A 25,033-nucleotide genomic window follows, 5' to 3' on the forward strand; every position below is an offset into this window, starting at 1 on the left:
AATACGGGAAGAAGACTTCACTCACGCATTGCTCAGTTCAGACTTTCTCATGCTTCAATATTATCTGTGTACTATCGTTGACTTGTGGTCCTGGTGAAAAACTCAGGCAGCACTGAATCCTGTGCACTCTTGGAAATAAATTCAATAAGACTATGAGCTTAACTAAAAGTGCTTGGTAATTCCATTTCTAAATCATAATCCTAACTGCAACCCTTCCTTCAATTTTGAGATTATTCACAACAAACATTTTATAGTTGACCACAAAGAGGGCTCCGAAGTACCCCATAACTACCCATGCGAAATACAAATGCTGAATCTGTCTCATGTTTTCTCCCCGTTGTTTCCAAAAGGGGTGGAAAGGAGAAGAAAGATGATGGAGAGAATAACAGTATGATGCTTCATATTCCTATCTTCTCTAGAGAGCAAGAATGGAAAACATTTCATAGTATCTGTCTATATGTCTACCCAACTTTGTTTCTCTATTACGAGTTCACTGACCTATTCGCCTCATCCACCAGAACAAACGCAAGCACGTGGAGCATCTTCAGCCACAGGCAGAACAACTGAACAGCTCTTAAACAAACAAGGCCTCCCATTCACAGAAAATACATTCAAGCTTTTTCAAAGGGAAGGAAAGAAAAGAAGTGCTCGGTAAGTAGAAATAGGAAATCCAGAGGACAAGTCCGGCACTCACGCCTCCCTTTCTGCTTTGCAGCTTAATTACTTAATGGAATTAATTTAATTAGATGAGTTATCTTAATTCATAATTTATTGATTTTCAAGAAAAATAACATGTTGGTGAAGAATCTGTCACTCACCATGGACTAAGAGACCTGTATTTTCGTTCAGAAATATGCGCGAGATTCCACTCAATTAATGAAAAAGACGAGTCACTTTCTGTTTGCTCACAGCATTGCTGTCTTCAACAGCAATGAACCTGTAATCACAGGACCTAGACATACACTATTCTATATCAACAATATAGAGTAAGAGAGCTTTTTTTTCCCTTCTCTTTTTATTCAAAAGACTAACTGGTGCATCTTTCATTATCTGCTATTCACTGGCATCCTTTTTACAATCTAGTTACCCCTGCATGCATCTGTGTTCTTTATTTGAATTGTTTAGCATGAAGTGCAATGCTTAATCAGTTCCATTCTCTGAAAACATAATTTTCCAGCTATCTGAAATTCAGCAGTAGTAATAAGGAAGATAAAAATAAGACTGCATATACACTAGTTTTTATCAATTTTTAAATAGAGCTGTGATATGTGCAGAGTTCATCTGCAATATTATTCACATATGAAATTAACCTTGAAATTTGCTTTTATCTTAGGCTGCTTCTCAATCCACGCTGGCTTTCTTTATGCTGATGTTCGAATAAAGAGACAGTCTTGAGTATCACTGTGAAGGAAGGGTGAGTACAAAGCAAAACAATCGTGTCTCCATCAATGTTTTTTTCTCCTTTCTTTCTTCTAACAAGTTTTTTCTCTTTGTATAAAGCAACTATGATCCTTATTCTTACCCACAGTCCCTTTTACTGACCCTGTTCCAAACATGTTTTCCACAGTCTGTGCTATCAACCAATAAAGGAGCCTACCAATACTTTTCTGAATAGCACATGTAGCTTACTTTTATCTTTTTTTCTTCTTGTAGCACATGCTGATCTTGTACAGAAACGTGCTGAAGAGCAAAACTGCAACCCTTAAACATTTTCTCTTTGTCATCTTTTACTGCAAGATAAATAAATCTAAGCGGCGTTTCTGTAGTGTAATAATAACACATTGCTATGTATTTCCTTGCTTCTTTCCCAGGATATGCAAAATACACACTTCTTGTATTATGAAAATGTCAAGGATTTGTTAATTCAAGAGCCCGCTACCAGCCCCTTCTGCAACTCCAGGTCTGTACTGATTGTAGCACTTCACGTTAATGCTTTTAGGCTCTGGAAGCAAAGAATCTTTTGCTTTTTAAGGTCCTTTTTGAAGGCGCTAAAGAGAAATAAGCTCTTGCTCCTCTGAAGAACTTCTTGGAGGGCAGTATGAGCAGAACTGGATAAAGCCAAAAAGAACTTTCACCAGTAACAGCAGTCATCTCTTAGCCAGAAGGATAGCTGGTTTGGAATATTTGCAAATAACAGTATGAGCCTTTAATGACAATTTCCTTCTGCCTTACTTCAGATTTTGGCATGCTTATCTCAAAACATAGCAGACAGATAAATGGAACTGACACGGAAAATTCAAATTCATGACACAAAGCTTTATTATAGCTACTGAATAATCACAATTAAAAGGACAGATATTTTTCTAAATAGTGCCAAGCTAGCAATTCATTTTATTAATGCTGATGCAGCAGAAGAAAAGGAGGGAAAATAAAATTCCATACACAATTCCTTCATGTTTTAATTTCTTAACTAATAAAAGCATTCTAGACATGTTGAATGGCCTACATGCAGTTTTCACATTAATAAATGGTTGCCTAGCAGTCCCAGACAGTATAAATCATAAGCCAAAAGAGTGGAACCACACCTAAAAAAGCTGTGTCCGTTCACAAAAAGAAATCCTTTCTTCCTGGGGCTCTCTCTCACGTCCTCACGTAAGCTAGTCACTTAAGACTCTCTCAACATCCTTTAAGCCTTCATATACGCAATACAAAAATATAGGCAGCTATTAAAAATATATATATACAGTTCCTCAGAAAAATTTTGAAAAGCAATCTCATTCTACTGAAAAAAAAATCCAGTTTTGATATTACAGCTTCATTTCCAATTCCAAGATAAAATATTTAATAAAAAAGAAAAAGATAGAAATCAGAACAACTATTAGCTCTGCTAAGGCACACATTTCTTCTATCTAACGTATTTATATGTCTTGAACTTGGATCCTCCAAACTCTCACAGAGGTCTTGAAAATACATCAGCAAAAAGCATGTATATTAGTAGCATTTAACTGATTTAAAAACAATTGCATTTTTTAAACCAATTTTGCCACTTCATTCTTTGGCTCCCTCAGAACTTTTGCTTGCTCCAGCGACTTGTTGCCATTTAAAGTATTTATTCAACACTTCCGGCTCTAATGCTGCTTCATCTGCATTATTTGAAGAGAGCTAATTAAGGAAAAGACACAGCAAAAGAGAGTAAAAGCAATAACAGTACTTGGCAACAGTACTTGGCAGCATCTTCAACCTGAAACTCTCAAAGAGATTAACGTTTATTAGTGAGGCAACCCTTACAAGCCATTGAGAGGTAAAAAGGCTCTTCAAAAGTCTATGCTTTGTCAGAGGGCAAAGTCAGGAACACAGCTTCAAGTCCTCAAGTCCATATCTTAACTATTAGACAACAGTCCTTCCTTGCCTTCCTTTCCTTTAAAGTCATGGAGAAACAAGTACAAATTAAATGTATAGGAAACCATCAAGAATTTTTTCCAGATATCGCATCAGGCTGTCGCAGTGAGTGAATGTGCAGGTTTCCACTCATTTTAAGAAAAAAGAAGGGATATAAATGTCCTCAGACTTTCCTTCCACATAAAATATAATGTCTTATACTGCATTGCAATGCTGTATGGGCAACACTGTCTAACGGCACACTAAATAGATAGGCAGGTAGGGTCAATCGATTATACTCATTGTTTATGAGGCAGAAATCTATAGCGGAGCCAGAGAAATGTCCTTGATATTGTCTCATTGATGGGTCATAAACTAAAGAGAGAGTCTGACAGGCCTTGATATATTAAAACCAAAAAATTATACTATAAGAACACACATTCTCTCCTACACCTTCACCAAGTCTCACCAGAAAAAAAACACCAAAAAAGCTAAACTAAATAGGATGATGGAAGATAGACATTCTTTCAAAAGACCTTATTTTCCAATAGGCAGGATGGATCCGTGTAGGCTCTACTCTGCCCAGCTAGGCTACCAAGGGAAAAATACCAGTGGTTGAAATCCCATACCTACAGCCACTGTGACTTCTCCTGTCATGACCTTTCACTGAGGGAGCTGCAAGGGAAGGCTGACAGCACCAGAATCAAAGCAATAGCAACAGCAGGTATCTCACCTAGCATTTTGTACTAAACTTCAGTCTAAGAAGCAATTGACCATTTTTTCTCTGGAGCAGATAAATGTGACCATGCTATTGCTTAGAATAATCACACAAAAAAGCTTCTTAAACATCAAGTAATTAGAAAAATGAGTCACTAAAAAGCTTTTATTCTATATCTGCTATACATCAGCTAGCTCTTCCAGATACTCCTGGCTGAAGAAAAAACTCTCTTTACTTGCTTCCATAAGCACCATGTGGCATTCAGCTAAATAAAATGATGCATGAACCATTTTGTTCTTCAGTCCCAACAGCTCTTTATCCACTAACCCACCTACAACTGGTGAATTCTCTCCTCTTCCACCCATACTTCAAGGACCCACAGAGAGAATTGTTTTTTTCATTTTACTTAACTACCATATTCTGACTCCCTCTTTTCCCTTTGAAGTCCTCAGCTTCATGGAAAATTAAGGAGTTTTTTTAAGCTCATGAGCAGCAAGTATACTCCAATTCAGTGAAACTATTTCTATGGCACTGCTACCGGGTTTCACTAAGCTTACCCCACGAAGCTAAAACTAGATATAGCACCCTTTCTTCCAGAAATTTGAAGTCAGTTTTCTCAGTCAAGAGATTTCATAATTCTAATTCTAATTCTGCTCTTCTTAACATCAGTCAAATGGATGGAACTCTAGAATTAACACAGAATCTATGACACTTGTCTTATTACACACATCTTGTGATCAGGAGTAGCCAGCATGGATTCACAAAGAGGAAATCATGCTTAACTAATCTGATAGTCTTCTGTGATGGGATGATTGGCTGGATAGATGAGAGGAGAGTAGTGGATGTTGTCTACTTGGACTTCAGCAAGGCTTTTGACACTGTCTCCCATCACATCCTCATAGGCAAGCTCAGGAAGTGCAGGCCAGATGAAGGAACAGTGAGGTGGACTGAGAACTGGCTGAATGGCAGAGCTCGGAGGGTTGCGATCGGTGGCACAAAGTCTAGACGGAGGCCTGTAGCTAGTGGCATCCCCCAGGGGTCAATACTGGGGCCAATATTGTTCAATTTATTCATCAGTGACCTGGACGAAGGCACAGAGGGCACCCTCAGCAAGGTTGCTGATGGTACTAAACTGGGAGGAGTGGCTGATACACCAGAGGGCTGTGCTGGTGGGCAGAGAACCTCAAAGTTCAGTAAAGGGAAGTGCAGGGTCCTGCACCTGGGGAGGAATAACCCCAGGCACCAGTACAGGCTGGGGGCTGACCTGCTGGAAAGTAGCTCTGCAGAGAAGGACCTGGGAGTCCTGGTGGACAACAAGTTGAGCATGAGCCAGCAGTGTGCCCTTGCATTGGCCAAGAAGGTCAATGGTATCTTGGACTGCATTAGGAAGAGCATCGACAACAGGTCGAGGGAGGTGATCCTCCCCCTCTCCTCAGCCCTGGGGAGGCCACATCTGCAGTGCTGTGTCCAGTTCTGGGCTCCCCAGTACAAGAGAGACATGGCACTCCTGGAGCGAGTCCAGCGAAGGGCTACTAAGGGGCTATTAAGGGACTAGAGCATCTCTCCTATGAGGAAAGGCTGAGGGAGCTGGGCCTGTTCCGCCTGCAGACGAGAAGACTGAGGGGGAATCTTATCAATGTGTATATGTCTCTGAAGGGAGGGTGTTGAGAGGATGAGGCCAGACTCTTCTCCGTGGTGCCTAGTGACACGATGAGAGGTAGCAGACACAAACTGAAGCACAAGAAGTGCCGTCTGAACATGAGGAAAAACTTTTTTACTGTGAGGGTGACTGAGTACTGAAAGAGATTGCCCAGAGAGGTGGTAGAGTCTCCTTCCTTGGAGATATTCAAAAGTCGTCTGGACACAATCCTGGGCAACGTGTCCTAAGTGACCCTGCTTGAGCAGGGTTTGGACTAGATATCTCCAGAGGTCCCTTCCAACCTCAACCATTCTGTGATCTTTTCTCATTATGTTTGATCATTAAAGAAATTGACAGTCAGGTCAATTCTCTCTTTCTCTCCTCCCTATCCATGACTGTGTCACCTAATCAGCATTTTATGTTTTAGCAACTCCTTTTCATTATGTGCTTAATATAACGCCTAGCGCTGTGGGGCATGTACTTCAACTGCATCCCTAAATCCAAATAATGACCATTAGTTCCTTCTTTCATGTACCAATACAATTCACTTCCACGTTCATCCATTGCAATAACCTCTTTTTATAGTCTGCCTGTTACTCTAAAAACTAAGGTTTGGTTAAGATCACTGCAAACAAATGGCTCTATCCTTCCATTGCCCATTGCCATTAAAGCCTTTACACCTATGAAAAGGGGATGCTTGCCTTGGGAAAAAAATGCTTTCAGTAGACAACCTTGTCAATTAAAATATACTATTTACAAAAAGCTAACTTTTCCAGCACAGATCCTAGGCAGGATCAGTGTCATGACTCTGAAACCATGCTCTGCCTCTTTATTTCAAGGCCAGGTTAACATCTTCAGTTCAAGCTCAGCCCTTTCTACATCCTTTAGGTACAACTCTCCTTCTATTGGCCAATATTTCTCTTATGGAAAGCAAAAAAGATTAAGTCTGAAAAGCAAATGATTGCTGCTCTATAAAATCTTTTCTCTTTTTCTTTCAAAGCTCCTATCTTTCAGTCTTTGTGTGGCTGAAATGGAATATTCCTTCGGAATATGAAAGCTCTCCTAGTAGAAAAGGTAATCATACAAGGCTACATGCAATAGAACTAAAAGCTTTTCTCCTTTCATGTTTGTTATGTGGGAAAAGAACCAAGGATTTGTTGAAACAGCAATCTGGCAGACAGAAACAGAGGAAAAAAGGAGATAATATCTGAACATCCCTCCTCCCTATAAAGGGTAAAAAGAAAATATTAAGACATTAGAAGAGAAATCCTTGCATTTAAAACAGCAGACACTGCTAAATCCACTTTACATCATATTAGCTACCCTTTCGATGATGGTCAGAAAAGTGAAACTCTCTCCTTTGTTCATAGTCTCACCGTTATCACCCTCCTCCTGCATCACTCCCTCTTTGCTCTGCGGCTGCAGGTGTAACAGCTTGGGGTCAGGCCCCCATTTATAAAACTGCCCAAGGTTAACGGTATAACATGGTTACTTCTTTCTGCCTTCTCAGCACAGTACTACTACCCATGCATCACACAGAATATATAACTCATTACAATTTGCAATATGACTTGCATACTTACTCAATCACTGAAATATGGAATGTTTATAAGGAATTTACAGATTAAATGCACAACATATGCTTTTATAGTATTCAGCTATAGTTTCTAAAAACACTGCTAGTTTTCCTCCTATTTGTTAAGCAACAGAATATGACTAGCCTTTTCGGAGTTTCACAAGGGAAGGAAGATGAGGACTTCCCCTTCTTCCATGGCCCACAGAAATGCCTGTTACAATTTTAGTTTTTAGGCTCCCCTTTGCACAAGGACTCAAGTCTTCCTAGAACGATCCAGTGTCCTCGACAGTGGAAAAAAACAGGAGGTCTTGGCTCTGCAACTGCTCTCACAGTAGGACAAACAGCTGCTGCACCACTCCAAAGTATTCCTAGTAGGATACTGTAATTGCACTGCGATCCTGCTCAGCTCAGTAGTTAAACATCAGTGGTGGTCCTGCACCTTCTATCTTGCAAATAACTAAGATTTTTATGCAAATGAATGATGCTGAAGTTCCTATGATGCCTCAGATATCTAAACCCAGTTTTTCAGTTATTGCTGGCTTTAGTGGACTCTACTGATTTATCAATCACTTAGTTAATAGAGCCTACAAATTGACAACGTCAAAGCTTTTGCTGACTGCTGATTCTCTTAGGTGATGTATATTGCACAAACAAGAAATCTACATTAAAATGCCAGCATTATATACAGAACGACATTTTCCACTCACTTCTATGATTTATCATAGTCACGTTCTCTCTCATTCAGCCTCCTGTACCATAATTTTTGGGAAGACTGTTCCATAATTGCTGGTATGACTCTGACAAGAATTATACGATGAGAAGATTTCAGTCATTAACCATACAGAAATATCAAGTGTTATCTTCATATATGACAATGAAAGCTACATTGACACTTTATCCAATCACATCACATCACATTCCTTATGCCGTACACATTATCCCTTTGAGAGGGCTGCTGTTTACCCAGCTCCTATAAAGAGCCTAAGGAGGGAGCAAGAGAGAATTTTCAAGCCTTTTCAAAGTAAAAGTCAACAGTTCCCAAACAAAAACTATCACTATGTTTGGAGGAAAGTTTACAACAACCAAAACACATACAAATAATGCTACAAGCAAGGAAAGAAATCAGAAATACAATTGTTATAGCAGATGGTACAACAAAGCTGAAAGATTTACAGTCTCTGAGAACATGCACAACAGGAAGCACTCTTATGCTTATTTCCTTGGATATATGACCATCACATCTCATGCTGTATTACATGCCATAGCTCAGTCTCACTGCAGAAGAAATTGCCCACAGAATCCATTCATTCTCCTGGATATTTCTCTACCGATAACACTGAAAATACAGCAAAGCACTAAGGCAAAAAAATGAATGCCTGGCAGCAGGTTTCCAGTCTACATTTATGTGCCTACATATACATGTTCAGCACCATTAGATTTATCAGATCCATGAGAGCTCTGGATGCATCACACTACTGTCCTCTTCATCTTTATTTTAAAATCATGCTTCATGTTTCAGTGACCAAATACGGACTTAAAAGTTAAGCATCCATTTTATTATGATGACAAATACACCGGCCTCTACTAGTTGCCATGGTAACCACTAGACTTTTGGTAAACTGTATTCCCAAAAGGTAATTTTTTTCATTCTGACTCTCATGATGCTACCAAACCGTCTAATTACACAGAGAATTCAGAGGATATGCTGTTAGCTGAGCTAAGCAGTTCCCCATGTCCTGCATTAGCCCTCTTTGTGCTTAACCGAGGAAGGATAAAATATACGGGTGCTTTCAACTAAAGATGTCAAAATTCTTACTCCAGATGGAAGTACTGGAAAATCAGAGGGGATTATACGCTAACCAGGACCTTAGCTGAGTACAGCTAGCCCAAATTCTGTATGGCATGAAAGGGAAAATATTTACCACCTGTGAGAAGACCATTTTTGCCTTCAGTGAAAGGCAACAGAAATGATGACAAAAATACTCCAGACGCATTTCCCGCCTGTTATCTAACACACATCAGCATTCTTTTCCTGGTTTACTATTTTAAACAGACTTTACAGTAAGATTATTTACATTCAAAACTCTAAATGATACATTTTCATCAAAATTGTCTGTTTTCAAGTTTTTATAAATCACATAAGAAATTGTTTCAGCAGCAGCTATCTGTATCTTTTCCTTACCTGCCTCCTATCCCTCTGAGATGATGATGAAGAGGAGGCACTTCTATGTGATGGAGTGGATGTTTTGTGAGCGGGAGATATACTCTTCTCCTCTGAACTCATCTTTGCAGCAAACTTGTAGTAATGATCTTGTGCTGTTATCACTCATGTAGAAAAAGGGAAGGGGATACTTGTCTGCATTCTTCTGTTTCACAGTTTATGTAGAAGCGAAGAAGAGTTTAAACAGCTGAACTGCACTTTAATAAAGAAAAAATGAGAGAAAAAGAGAAAAAATGAATATACTTTTATTCTAAAATACTGCTCTGCAGCAAATAATTCAGTTGACAGTCACTATTTAATTCAATAGATCTCCCAGTTTTTTACCTCCTTTCCTAACACCAGCTAATACCAATGTAAGTATATTGCTCTGCATTCTCACAGAAGGCAGAAGTGGTATTACGATATTTCAAAACCCCATAAGGAAAGGCTTAGGGAATTCTCAAGTAGAGTTTAAAAACCCGTTCCAAAAGGTTGTTATCCCATCTTGCACAACCTCTACAGCAGATGAAGCCTTGTTTGTGGGTGCTGTTCGTGCCGACCTCCAACTCCGTCTCTGAGATTCCAGGCAGCGCCAGATAAAGCATGAGTTTTTAGCTCCGCTTTACTACCACACAACAGCGAGCATTCCCCTTAAGACTCAGCTAAACCTAATCCTGCTAATACCATTAACACTATCAAGTAACTCCTTAAGTCTTTCAGTACAACACAAATACCACTGAACATCCTATTATGATCAGTACCTCCTAGAAATCCTGTTGTTAGAATAAGGACTCTGGGAGTGGGTGTGCAAGTTGGTTCTTAAAAACAGGAGCTGGCATCACCGAATAATCCAGTTTCAAGACTCAGTACCTTTCCATATTGTGCCAAACTACAGGGCTCACATCTTGCTCTCAAAGACAACTGAAAGATAACATAGAGCATTATGAACAGAAAGTGCTTTCGGTCACAAGACTGGAGTATTAATCTTTTCATCTGGACTAAGACCTCAGTATATTTGCTAAGTTGGGGGTACAAAAGGCATACGGATGATAACAGGAGCTACCCAGGGCCTAATTCACCCTGAGCTACATGGGCCATTCTCTCTTCTGTTGCCTCCACAACCACTATGTGTATTTCCTCTGCACGAGTAGTGCTCTGCTGTGTGGGAGAAGTTTTCTCTCACTCCTCTCCACCCTAAACTTTTGGTTTCATCCAAGAACAGAAAATTAGATAATCATATCAGCACAGAGGATATTTATGTCCATTACAAACATTGACAAAATGTTGCAAGTACCTCACCAGGACATCATGACTGCTCAGAACTGGAGTTACAGCTCTCTGCACGTAACCGGTTGCTTTGAACTTGCTTCCACTGATACTGTGTCTGTTCTTCCACTAACCTTGGATGAAACCATTCCCTGAAAGATTTTCTCTGCTTGAAGCTAGCATCTATTTTCTTCATCAATCTTCTCCTACTCCGAAATACTGTGCCTTTTCATGTACATCATGTTGTGATGAGAGGACACCAAGGCTCAGCACAGCACAGCCAGCTTTAGACAGGCGTGGAGAAAGGCACTGTCCTGCATCATGTGATCGGGACAAAAATATATTAACTAACACTCAGGCATGACTGCTGGCTCAAGGCATCAGGAAATATTGAGGATAGAGCTCTAGCTTCCCTAATCACAACAGATGTCTGTGCAACACTATCATCCTGAACCCAGATACTCAGAGGTGACTAAATAATTAATTACATGGTGCCTTGCAGCCACCAGCTTCTGAATCCTGCACCCTAACAACCTTCTGCTGAAGCAGAGATCTGTAATGACTCATAAGTAAGAGACTGCACGGGGTTATCTGGCTTTCGGCATCACTGACAAATCCACTTTATTCCAGAGCAGAACGCGGGTGGCATCACAGGTCCTTTGTATGCCTTCCCCAGGAACAGTTTTAACAAGCAAGTCAGGTTTAAATTAATATATATACATCTTTTCTGTTTACTGTACTAAGGAAAGTGAAGTAACTTCACTTTATGAGTTATCAGCGCTTTCGCAAGCATGAATCTCATCCATATCTTGTAGATGAACTTCCTTCTCTGTCAAGGAGTCCCCAGGAGAATGAGAGTCCATATAATAGCTGGACGATCCAGTAGCATGACTGGGAGGGCATGGCTGTTCTACAACAGAAGCAAAACCAGAAGCATAGATGCAGAACATCTCGGCAACTTCACTGTTCTTTTGACTAGGAATGTTCCTGCTAGAAAAGCCTAGCAAGATCAGGTGTGCTGCAGCTGCTCGAACCAGCTACACCTACAAGAGAGTTGCAGGAACCTACTGAGACTAACAGCTTAGTTGGCTTATCAGTTGCCAAAGCATTACTAGTAACAGAAACCGTTTCTATCTTTTATTGAATTTTAATGCTCTGAGCAGATGATCTAGAAGTCCTTCCTTTCAGCTACGGAGACACAGCAACAATGTCTAACACCGATGAATAAAAGAGACCCAGGAGAAATGCCTACACGCCAGACCCCTGAGCCTCCACACTGACCTGCAAGTTCATTCGCCGTTTCTGTGGTGGTTGCTCAGCGGTTGCCCAAGGTGGCTGCAGGGAACTGCTCCCCCAGGGACCTCTCCCTCAGCACAGGCCTCTCACTATCTCAGCAGCTTTCAAAAAACTAAAATACAAAAAAATCAAAACAACCTCACCACACAAAAAAATAGCTATGTCCTAGGGCCACGGTGGCAAGTGGCCTCTGCCTGCCAGGAGCCCGGGGCAGATCCAGGTAGCCTGGCTGTGGCCAGTCTGTGCAAAATAGCTACAAAGCCAGCCCATGTCACTCTGCTCTGGGGCATGAAAAATAACATGAAATTATTTGTTATTCTGATAGCAGTATTCCAGCTCAGGACATGGGCACGGAGATCCAGCCAAGAGCTGTTTCAGAGACGTTCAGTTTGGCTTTCCGGACAAGCCTCTCGGACACAGCAGCGTGCTCACAGCAGCGTGCTGTGAATTGCTCTCCCTCCTTCTGAGCCACCTTCTCTTCTCCACTCGGCTCTGCCACCCTGCAGCCTCAAAAACTGAGGATTTCCACATCTTCCAGAGCCACTCTAATTCTATTTATTGGTGTGTCATTCCTGTTTGCATTGTATAAGGATAAGTTTTACATGTGTTTACATACAAAGTTTGCATTTGCTTAAAGATACACAACAGAACTACTGTGAACCTAATATTTTTATACCACCCGTAGCCAGCATGAAAAATATTATAAAGACATTCAATAATAGGTCAAATTTACTTCTGATAAGAAAATAGCTCAAAGTGCTGAACTTCATCTTTTACAGTACAAATCTGCTGGAGAAAGTGTACATTCTGCTTTAAGGAACAAACAAGCAGCGTTTTGGGGGGGGCATTAACTGGCAGTACCATTTTTAATAGAAACAAATTGCACAGCACATTTGTCTCACAATTTCAGAAGGGAAAATATAAGGAAACTGCATTCAAAAAGAAGATTTTCCTGCTAGCCTAGCATTCCAGGGACTACTGGGTAGTTTAACGCTATTTTCATACCCTACAAAGGTATTAGGCAAATGTTAGCCAAACATGTACCAACACTGCTATTTCAAGATCCATGCAATTTTCATACAAAAAAAAAGAAGCAAATTACAAAATTTAGAAATAACAGATAATGCCAGTTCATAAAGCCGTACAGATCACTTCAGTCATTTAAGAGCTAAATGGACAAGTTTTCAGCCATTTTCGGCTATGAGGTCACTGAAAACGTTTAGCAGAGCAGCCTTTGGGCAAATAAAAATCAAATGTTTTTTTAAAATAGCTGATCTTTTTTCAGTTGACTCGTGTAAAAAAGTATATTTAGTATTAGCACAGGAAGACAGCGATCTGACATGTCAAGTGTGTTTTTAAAGCATCTCGGGATGGGTAAGTACTGTTACAAATGCAACAAACACAACTGCCAGCAAGTTGTACACAAGAAAAGTAGTTCTGTCTCCAGTTTTGAGAGAAAGTCTCCAGGTCTGAGATTCTATAAAATACATGCTTTTTCTTTTCAAAGGTGTTTTAAGCAAAACAGTGGCCACACCTGAGCCAAACTCCAGAATGGTTCTGCAGTGTACCCGAAGAACTAAAAGCCTGTATCTAACCAACAACTTGCTCAAACCACAAGTGATTTATTGTTAGCAGTCACTCAAAAAAAGAAAAAAAAAAGGCAAATACAAGTATAAAATTAGACCACCCCCCTCATACTAAAATATTGCTTTTTACTCTAGTTAACCACAACAATAACTTTAACTACATATATAGAAATTTCTGATACAGCAAGAGTGCAGTCAAAAAAGGCAAGCAGGACATTTGAGAAAAGGTAAGCATTGTTTGCAAAACAAAATTATTACTGCAAACTAGCAAAAGCTAGCATTGAGTTTTTTGTTATTGTTCTTGTATGCTGAATTTGGATTCTATTCCTCTATATTGCTAAGAGCTTATCTTCCAATTTTGGCTTAAAATCTGGGTAATATATCTTTTTTTAGAGCATGTTAGAAAGAATAAATGTAGTAAATTGATGTCAAGAGCCTCCAGGCTCTCTGTAACTAAGATTGAAGCAACAAATTGCAAATCTAACTTTTTTTGGATAACCTATTATATTTACCAAAGTGAAACAAATGCTTCTGAGTTGGTTTTCAAGAGCCTTTTCCATAAGAGTCACTGTTTTGCTGCTGCCTTCAGGGGGAACAGAAATAGCCATGTACCATGGTAGAGCATTTCTATAAAATATGAGGGAACCTGAAAATATGAACATTCGAGCAATGAGATGTAAGAACACCTCATCTTTTTTCTTCTCTTCCTTCTCTCTTTCTTTTTTAATTTCTAATAATTGTGCATATTATTTCCTGGCGAGGACAAGAATGTCTCACTGATTATGGGAGGTCAATTTTATCATCCCTTTACTTCACACAAGCAAGGCTTCAACGCGAAAGGATTCTTGATTTCCGTTGGACAATTCAAAAAGAATGGCAATATCTAGCATAAATAAGGGTAATAGAATTGGCCATTAGATAGTAAATGCTGCTTATACAGATATCCTTGACCTGCAGGCTGCATTTTGCACCACACCACTGAAATCCTTCATGAGTACACCTAGCAGTGTAGGAGCATCATCAATTGATTCAGTTCATCATATGTGAGCGTGCTCTGGCTCATTTCACAGTTGCTTTGCCATGAGCTCCCTGGGCAGGTAAGCTGCAAATATGTGAATCGCTTCTGGAGTGCAAATAGAGATACACTTCCTGGAAAGTAGAAAAACAGACCCTGTGCAGGGATTTTGGTCATCTCAAGGAGCAGTCGTGCAAGCTGAGAGATCTGCCTTCACCGTTTTCCATTGGCATCTAAACTACTTTGAATTTAAATACTCATTTATAACAGGAACGATAAAAAATTATTTACTAGTTCTACGACACATTCTCTTCTCAAGTATCTACTCATTTTCCACATAAGACAACAGATACAGAAAGGTAAAATGCTCTGCTCAAAGTCATGAAGAGAGAGAGTCTTGTAAGCAGAACATGCAGTGAGATGTTTTAATTCTGATATGTGAAGAAAAGTATCATATGCCATAACTGTAACTCCACCACTCCACCACCGAAGACAAAACGTGATCTAATTTTACTCTCAGATAAATGAGTAGAAGACTTGCTGTACTCAAACTACAATAAGAAACAATTTAAGTAATATACCAAAGATTCTTTATGGACTATTTAAGAAATTACTCTTTCTTAAGCATTGCATATTGAGTACTTATCTAATAAATGAGAAATATTCTACCACATAGTGAAGATTACAGTTCACTATGTTTAACCATGTTTATTTTCTAAACTAAAGCTAGCCTTTTAATACAGCTTTTCGTTTTCAATAATATTTTTGTGCTTGATCTCATTCGTTACAGTTCTCTCAAAGATGAGAAACCAAGAGGAAACTGGGGATTCCCCACTCTCCCTCTAATTCAACCTCAGATTTTAACAAATTTTACTAAGAATTACGTTCCCCATATATGCTTGGTGTGGACGGGGAAGAAGGTTCTGTTGTAGTTTGAAAGACAGGGGAGTACTGAGAGCTACGTACTGATTTATTTTCCCCTTTCACTAGGTTAAAACAATACATATGATTCAGCATCTCTTACAAGAATTTCCTGGGAATTCTGTAGACCAGACTATTCAGGAGTATAAAAACAATGAAGAGGGCACTGACTCTCCATATACAATTTCTCTCCATATACAAATTTTCTACTCTAGAGTTTGTTCAGCAAAAAAACACCAAGTTGTTTCTAGAGTTGCACAAAATACCATGATTTGAAATTTCATTTTAAAATTATGTTGAGTATATTTTGATGTTACAGGTTGAAATTTAAATTTAAAAAAAAAAAAAAGAACTGAATGGAGAAAGGCTGTTTTTATTGGAAAGGGTTTAAAGGTCAGAGTAGGATAGATACTTTGGCAACGAGTGAAATGAAACAATACAGCAGAGGAAAAAACTTGGGAAAAACAAGCTATATCACCTGCACAGAATAAATGGAGGACACGGTAGTGAAGCAGCCCATGGAAATACATATTAGAGACCCAGAGATATGGATGTTAGAGATATCTCACTCTAGGTGCCGCCACTGTACAAGTACTCTATTGACACTGGCTAGGGAATCTCTGCCCTTTCCCAAAAATGAAAGATGTTCCACAGAGTCTGGCCACATTACTGTAGTTTAGGGTCAAGCAGCTTGTGAAAGTGTGTGATTTCTAAAAATATATAAATAAATAAATACATTAAATATATATATATACACACACACACGCAAATACATGATTCACATAAAGCCAGCGTTATAAATAAACCTGTATCTCATATAACAGACAAGCGGAAGTTTCAGTGGGTAAGTCCAAATGAAGCCTAAATAATAAACAACAGACTTCCGTGATAAACATTGTTTCTCACTAGCTTTTTGTTTCCTCTGATTGATTCTTTTCTGCAAAAATGCCCAGAATACTTTATAGTCTGTTTAGTATTTTAGGCAGTATTGGAATAATTTGGGAAGACAAGTTTGGATGCAGAACTGAGTCTCTAGACATAAACAAAGTATGTGCGACTACCACTGCAACTGGCATTATTTCAATCAAAGCATCTTCACACTGATCTGTAAATACAAGGCTGCCTTTCATTTGGGAAGAAAAAGGTTTTACGTGGTGCTTTGCCGTCGTACAGTAGAGTCACGCTACATTCAAGCATTCAGTGGAGTCCAACCTTCGTCCTGGTTTTGTGGAGTATATAACTACACATTCCCCTGTCTAACGCTGACCGCCTTCCATGCAGGAAAACCATAAGCATGCTTTTGTTACATGAATGTTGTAAACACAAGAACACAACAAAAACAGCAAGTCTCAATGCTGTAGCGAAGCACTGACGATTTCATAACCTCCTTATGGCAAATGAAAAATTTCTCTTTTTTTCTTTTTAATAAACAGATAAACAATCACTTTATAGCCACTATTTCAGAATCAGAAACATCAGCATTTTAGTTTCAGTTGGGTGGGACAATCTCTGTAACATGTTCTAGGCGTACAGTAACACAAGTGACTAAAAACCAACAGGAAATCTAGTTGACAATTAAACCCCAAAGAAGTTAAAAGATGAGCAAACAGAGAACACGTAAATAATCTAGCAGTCAAATAACCCCAGATTCAACAGTTTAACAGTTGGATTTGGTAAGTAACAGGCTAATTTGCTAAACTGAAAATACTGTCTATGCTAACTTCTTTCGTTGTGTTCTCAAACCATTTTTAACCCAACACTAAGCAAGAACCTTTGCTGAATCCTGCAGCTCCATCCATCCATCCATCCATCCATCTGCTCCCCAGGAAATGACTGCAACCACATTATCGTTACTCTAGAAAATTTTCTATTTCTGATCAAATAGGAATTGGCTTTTTTTGAATTTTATCCACAAACGGAGAATTTCCTGCATTTCTATGTCTTGCTAAAAATGACTCATTTAGCATTATAAAACTACCTGAAAAAAACCAAACTCCTCCTCTTTTCCAAAAAGATTTATCATTTTAGCAGACAATCAACTTTTTAGGGAAAGGCTCTAATCAATTCATTTTAAAAATCTGTTTTATTCACAGGTCCTGTAAGAAATAATAGAAGTCCATTTTAGGATTCAGGAGAATTATTAGTTATCTTTGGCATGTTTACATCATGGAGAAATTTTCACAAGCTTTTCTTTTTCAATTCACAAATCCAGTAACTCTTAAATTGATTTCCCAAACTTGCTGGCAAGGATTTAATAGCCCAATGGTTCCCATCATAATGTTCGAGGCTAAAATTCCAAAGAGTCATCAAAAATAACATGTCTAGACCTCTGACTAGTGCATTTTAAATCCTACATAGGTACCAAAACAACATGAATGATCTAAGGGGACCAGTGGTGGTTTCCAAGTCCAGTACTTACAAGTAGGAATAAATGAGGTGCTACAGGAAAGCTGGGAAATCTTTCTAGCACTAAAAGGCTTTTAAGATACAAGATATTAACATTTATGTGCCTGCACTACTATGGCCTCTTTCAAGTATTTTAAAAGTTCCATATTCAAGGTTTGAATTTTGGAAAAGTTCACATCCAATTGCAGGCATTCATAACGATGTTAATGTGTACAAATTCACATCCCGGTACTGCATACACCAACACACACAGTGTCTAAACCCTGCCATGGATCACTCTTTAGCCTACAGTTAAAAATATTTAAAGACTCATTCCCTATCTAAAGTCAGTTAAGTCCAGCGCTGCCTCTGAAGAGAGGTGCTGATAGAGCCCTTCCAACCTCAGAACAGACCACACTGCAGACACCCCGTCGGTGCAGTCCGCGCGCGGGGACGTGCCTGAGACCCCCCCCCCCCGCTCCCAGGCACCTGCAGCCCCCATGGCCAGGCAGCCTCGCCGCTGCAGGGGACCAGGGCCCGTGCGGCCTCCCTCCCGGGGCCTCTCCAGCGCCCGAGCGCAACAGCGCTCAAACATCCTGCACGGACAGACACAGGCACTGATCTCCACCTAACTGATTATTTTGTCTGCTTATTTACCCAGAAGTACAATTAGGCATATGTTGTAGCAACTGAACCACTAAACTCAAGCAATACAAAAATGCCTAGTATTTTATTTCTTATTTCATATGATGACAGACAAGAGCAACACTTACTCATTTTACAAGGGCAATTTCTTCATAAATTCTTCCAAGATGAGAATATTAATTGCATATGACACAATGTTTATGCCAGTAAGAGCAAGGTTTAAACGTGTATTACTATTCTTTTCCCTTAGTTGAGCTACCACCTCTTCTTGATTGATATTCAACAATGCGACAAAAGTAACAAAAAAATTACACCAATTCCTTAGCAGTCACGTTTTACAGCCCTATATTTGACAATCACCCACAACTGGAAAGATTTTCAAATCTCAACAAATACCTCTAAGACTCAAGTCCAAAAGGAAAAGCATTCTGATGTCTGTCAAATGTGTGACATGCATTTGCTGAAAGAATTATAGAGATTAAAATGAATTACCATGGAATTTCCTAAAACAGTGACTTAGCTTACTAAATGCAGTTGGCTCTTTTTTCTTTTCAAGAAGGCCTACTCGTTTACCTGCCTTCTACTTCAGAAAGTCCATATGCCACAGTAGATCGCAGTATCAGCAAACATCAGCGAGACGTTCTTGTTTTAGTGTCAACCTCTAACAACTTGGTGCTTCACGTTTGGTACGATATTTTCAACAATGATATGTAATTTCTTTTCTGAGGGGCTAGTGCAGGTATGTGTCAATAATATAAAAAGTTACTTGCCTGCATGGGCATACCTGGCTTTAAAATACACAACTATGACACACTTCAGCAAATGGATGGATGAGGTCAAACAACAGATAATCAGATTCAGACGGGGTCAGTACAACATCTGCCTTTCCTATTTTCCGCTTGCCTTCCCGATGAAGCATCGTCTTCTGCCCTTCCAGAACCCCTGCAGCCCACGTGCTAATTCCAGCATGTCCAAACCTCCAGCTTAACTGATAGTTTCAAAATGAGCCCTCATCTCATTTTCAGTCTCTGCGGACTGCAACAACAGCTGAAGTGACCCAGTGATTTTTATTAGGATTTCTTTGTTGCTCTCCTCAGGAGTCAGCTGTCACCATTTCAGAATATTATTGATTTGCATGGTGTGGAAATTGCTTACATACTATACAGGCAGCACATTGACCTGTGTTATATGCGTTCGCAGCAGATTGCTACGAGCAAGAAGCATGTATACATGGTAACACATACATAAATACAAATGTGTGTTATGTCCCGGGTAAATATAAAATGGAAAAATTATCTTGCGGACATTACCATCCTTTATGAGTTAACATAAGTCTAAAGCACTTTTAAAAATAATAAAAAATAAAATAAAAAAAACCTGTTCCATCCCTTCATCCCTTTTTAAGCCAGAAATATTGCTGGGAAGTTTGCTTCCATCATAATTTTTAAAAGAATGAAATTTTTCACTTTTTGAAAATAAACTATAAAGAGATTGAAAATTTATTTACTTTATTTTAGCATTTTTTTTTAACCCATTGGGCAATTTGGACAAAAGAAGAGGAAATAAAAAGTGTAAAGACTCCTAAGTTGTTTTTTAATAAGGGTCTCAATTGCGCAACGATCTAAAACAGAGAACCTGATTTCCCTTATAAAAGGGCTACAAAAAACATTCAGAAAAATATACTAAGCCTCAAGAGCACAGGAGCCTTACAGGTGCATGTGACCCTTGAAATCCGTATCTGGCTGCATTTTACCCTCCTCCTTTTATTAACCTCTCTCTTGTCTCTCTGCATTTTTTATTTCCACTCTTTTATGTGCATTACGTTTTTGCTATAAGCTTCAAAACTACCAAGTAAAATTTTGATGTATATGTCTCAGAGCAAATTAAAAACTGCCTATTTTATTGATCTGGAATTTTGCATGGCATATCATCAAATACGCTTGCAGGGAGGATGTCACAAAGTTCATTGCTGTCTCATAATAAATTCAATCACTGTTCAATATATGTACTAGCAGTGAACGTAAGATCGCTGTTTATGGCGTTTGTCCAGATCACAAAGAAAGGAGAGGGGAGGCACAAAACTGCAGCACTAGTCAGAGGTTCCATGGAAACAATTTTTTGGGGTGCTAAAGGGAAGGTCATAGCTAGGAACAAAAAACAGGATGCATTTACAGGATGAGAATTTTATTCTTCGAAGCAAGCAGTTTGACAAACATTAAGCGCCACAGTGGATCACAGCTGCAAAGGATAATATACTGGATGATTTATATATCATCTGAGAAACATCAAGAAGGAATAGGGAGGTTGTATTATGTTTGTGACTGCTACTAAATCCCTGTGTCCAGTTCTGCTGCCTACATTTCAAAAGGCATTCACAAACGGGTTCAAAAAGAGAACCGTGAGAGTGACGACAGGACTGAAGAACATCACTACTAATAAAAGATTTATAGAGGTCAATCGATTTGTCAAAGAGAAGATTAAGAGGTCATTGGATGACAACCTATAACACACTACATGGAGGAAAAGGAATTTAATGTTAGAAGTCTTCTTAAAGGTATAACAAAATCTAAGGGGTCAAAAATATATGCGAGCTAGAAATAAGGCACACATTTATAAGGGCAAAGATAATTAAACATTGATAAAACACTGAGGATCACAATGGATGCTTAGAGAGGTATGAGAAGACATTTTTAGATCAAGATCGGATTAAAAAAAGTTCCAAAGCTCTACCGCAGTTACTGATGTGGAACGGGAATTCAAAGTGCAATGGCCTATTCTGTGGTAAGAGGTCAGGCTGCAGCATAATGCAGACTTCCCCTCTCCCTTCCCACAATCCTAAGAAGAAAAAAAGTTGATTAATAGATAAACGAAAAGAAATGAAATTATTTATTATCCTGATCTTTAATGCTAAAAGAAATGAAATTATTTATTATCCTGATCTTTAATGCATGATCTCTCACGCTTTAATCTCTCCATTTTGAATATTCCAATTTTATCCTCATGTGTCACTAAGCATTTATTAAACGTGATCTTTTGTCTGGAACAATATTATATATTCTTAAAGTCTAGAGAAATAGGTATTCTGCTTACTGCTAACATTCATTTTTCTTACTGCTTTAAAGAAATCCCTCTTACTGCCACTAGTTTAAAACCTAAGTGTCTATGGAAGAGCAGGAGCATATCATAAAGTCAATTCTTATCTCATTATTACCTGAATTTCTTTGTACCCCACTGAGCCATGGTTTCATTAGAAAAACAGAAAAGAAAAGTAGATTATTGTTCATGTCAATGAAGTACCAGAAATGTGTCAAGCGCTTTACAAAACCATTAGAATTCACAGACATGCCTGAAAGTCAGAGATGAAAAAATAATTTTTTAAGTTTCTGCAGAGTTCTAAGACACATTGACTAGAGTTAAACTGAGCATAAGAATGGGTGAATTGCTCAACAGCAGTTTCCTGACAGAGCAAATCAGTGGGGAAAAAAAAAACTTTTAATGTGCAACTGATTACCTCTTGACTACCTTCTACGAGGGAAATGTACACGATTCTTATCACATTATTACTTAACACTAAGTCCAGCACACATCAATTGTTAAATATGCTTAGTTCTTCCTACTTTTGAAATGCTAATAAGTTAACGTTCTGTTGCACTGACCAAAAAAACAAAAACAAAAACACACCGTAAAAACTCTCAAAAGTAACATTCATTTATCATGGTAACATGGAAGGATCTCTATCTCCAACACTACTAATCATTTTAGCAGGAACTACACTACACTAGAGTGCTCCCATCTGCTGGTGTCCACTAAGCAGGTATGCTATATGAGAACAGAAATGCCTTCAGGCACCTTTCACACAAAAATTATCTTAGCAGTCCTAGAATATTCTCATCACGGAAAAGCTGTATGTTGTCCATCAGTCAATGATTTTCAAAACATATTATACACAGAAAACTGTTCATAACATGTATTGAGTTTTATACCTAAACAGATTGCAAAACCAGAAGAGACTACTATGATCATCTAATATAAAAAGGACTAAGAGAGCTTTCTGACTTAATCCTCGTTTGAATTATGCTATATAATTGACCAAATCATCCAATATCAGCACAAGTGTCCAGCAGTGGGAAGCCACCACAAACCCTAATCAGCTCTTGCACTAATTAATTACCCTGCATTATTAAGAATGTGCACATTATTTCTCATTTAAATATGTCTAGCTTCAAACCGCAGCCAATGGACCTTGCTAAACCCTTGCCTACTACACTGAAAAACCCTCATTACAAAATTTCTTTGTGTACACACACATTGTTTTTAGCATCGATGCAACATTTTCAGAATCTAACATCAGTTTTCACACCTTTTGAAGGATTTTAGTAAGTTTGAGAAAGTCTGGAGAAGAGCTGGCGTAACTAAAGAACTGACAAACATTTTATAGTCAGATGCTCAGAAAGGGGTGTATTTACTTAATTCAGAAGAAGGTTAAAAGGTTACTTGAATACCTCAGATGAGATACTGTACCTGCCCCCAGGTAGCCAGGGGGGATGAGGCACGCTGCCGTTCAAACCCGTGACCGCGCACCCATGCTCATCGGGCAGGCTGACCGCTGCGGCTGCAGAGATGGCTCCCAAGCAGGCAGAGGGAAGCCCAAGGAAGTACGCATCTCATGTGCGCCAGACATGATTTGCTTCAGCAGCACAGCGGCAATAGGCATGCTCGAGCTTTTATTCTGATCACAGATGCACTTCACAACAGCCAGTTGCTCATATACTATATACTATTCCATCAGATTTAGGCAAAAGTGGTATTACAGAGTAATACAGAGTATTACCTTCTAAAAGATACGATCCTTGTGAGGCTGCATAGCCTTCACAAGTTTTAACTCAAAAGTCTGAGGGATAGAGGAGGGATCAAACTACACAAATCAAGAAACAAAAAAGCACAATAGACTTCAGTCGTAATTGCATAGCAATAACTTAGCATTACAGTAAACATGCCAGCTTACATGCAGTACTCTTGGTTATTTACGTGTGCCAGGAAACAACCACTCTTCCCTCTTAACATCAAACATTGCTATTTTCTTAGAACGTAATATACCGAAATTCTACTCACAATTCCTTATAATTAGGGAGAGGACACTTGCGTTTAGCACCCTTCGGTGCCTCACAGAAGCACCAAGGGTAGTAATGCCCAGCTGAGAATCCTGTTTCATCTCTCTCTAAAAATGCCTTGCTTTTAAACACTTCAGTGAGCGATGGTCATTATTGCATGACCTGCTGCATTAGCCGCACTTGCAAGACATGAAATTGCTTTTCCTCTACTTCACACATGATAAACCAGAATGTCCACAATGGCAACAAAGAATAAGATCAAGAGACTCAGATGGAGCTGTGTAATCAGGAAATAGGCTGAAAGGGTTCAGTCAGCCAACTGAAAAATGGGTTAATTTTATACTGGCCAAAGAGGAGGACTATTCTGCGTTAGTGATTAACATTCACATTCATGTCTGACAACCTTACTAGTTGCCTGTGAACTGTATGATGCTTAGTAATGTGCCCAGCCCCTAAATGTCATATAAATAACCCATGTTAGCCAGCACAGATGGCTTGTAAGGCTAGCAGAGCAGCAGAAGCACAGATCCCGACCATGCCAGTGTAATACCTTAACTTTTTACTATAGTTCCATTTTCCCCACAGTTCCCAACTCTCCAGCGCCCCAGATTCCCACATTACTGTGTCCTGCATTCCCACCTCCTTCAAAGCTCATCCTCTCTGCCCCCACTCCAGGATTTTTCATTCTTCCTCTCCCCCAGCCCAGTACCCAGTATCTCCCCACACACCTGTTTCCCCCTTAGGTTCTGTGTGACCATGCCTGTTACCTGTTCCTCCATTCATAAACTGCATGGAGCTTTATATCTTTCCCTTTCTAACCCAAACTCTATACGTGCACCCCTTTTTCACTAGTTGAGATGTTGCACAGCATAGCGTGGAAGCAGCAGGCGGCCAGCTTGCAGCAACAAAACCTTTTAAAACAATTCAAAACGTATGCAGTACTTGCAAAGAACTGCTGTGTAAGAGAAAGGCTGTTGCTGCAGATTCAAGTTAGAGGAAAAAATAAACAAAGATAATCTTCAATTAGAACAAAAAAACCCAAAGTTCTGCACCCTGCCACTTTACAATACATGGATCTATGTCGCCAGCCTCTCTACCTCCAAGGGCCAAGATAAGAGAAAGTCTTTTTTCAGCTTGGTTCTCAACAAAAATTAAATAGCATAACGACAAACAAAAGATGTCTTGTTTCAACACTACTAAACCTGTGGCACACAAACCATTTGTAATTTTCTTTGCAACATAATTTGTATTAGAAGGGCTTAAAATAATATCAGCAACAACATCAGCACTTACACAATGCTTTTCATCTGCAGTTCTCAAAAGCATTTAAGGAGTTTAATTTTAGCACGGAGTCAAG

General features: G+C 39.1%; 1 protein-coding gene across 15 annotated transcripts in view; it reads right to left on the reverse strand.

Annotated features, from left to right (window-relative positions):
* OSBPL6 (oxysterol binding protein like 6) overlaps positions 1–25,033 on the reverse strand; it is a 97,896-nt gene that overhangs the window by 41,076 nt on the left and 31,787 nt on the right. For 5 of the 15 annotated variants that reach the window (XM_068948422.1, XM_068948416.1, XM_068948413.1 and 2 more), the window contains exon 2: positions 9,434–9,669. In XM_068948422.1, coding sequence (XP_068804523.1) covers positions 9,434–9,535 — 102 coding nt within the window. In that variant the 5' untranslated portion in view covers positions 9,536–9,669. Of the gene's footprint in view, positions 1–9,433; positions 9,670–10,212; positions 10,373–11,998; positions 12,126–25,033 lie in introns of all 15 variants that reach the window. The other 10 variants (XM_068948421.1, XM_068948417.1, XM_068948423.1 and 7 more) reach the window with 3 other exon arrangements.

The sequence above is a fragment of the Struthio camelus genome, chromosome 6, assembly GCF_040807025.1.
Source record: "Struthio camelus isolate bStrCam1 chromosome 6, bStrCam1.hap1, whole genome shotgun sequence".
In the NCBI taxonomy this organism is placed as follows: Eukaryota; Metazoa; Chordata; class Aves; order Struthioniformes; family Struthionidae; genus Struthio; species Struthio camelus.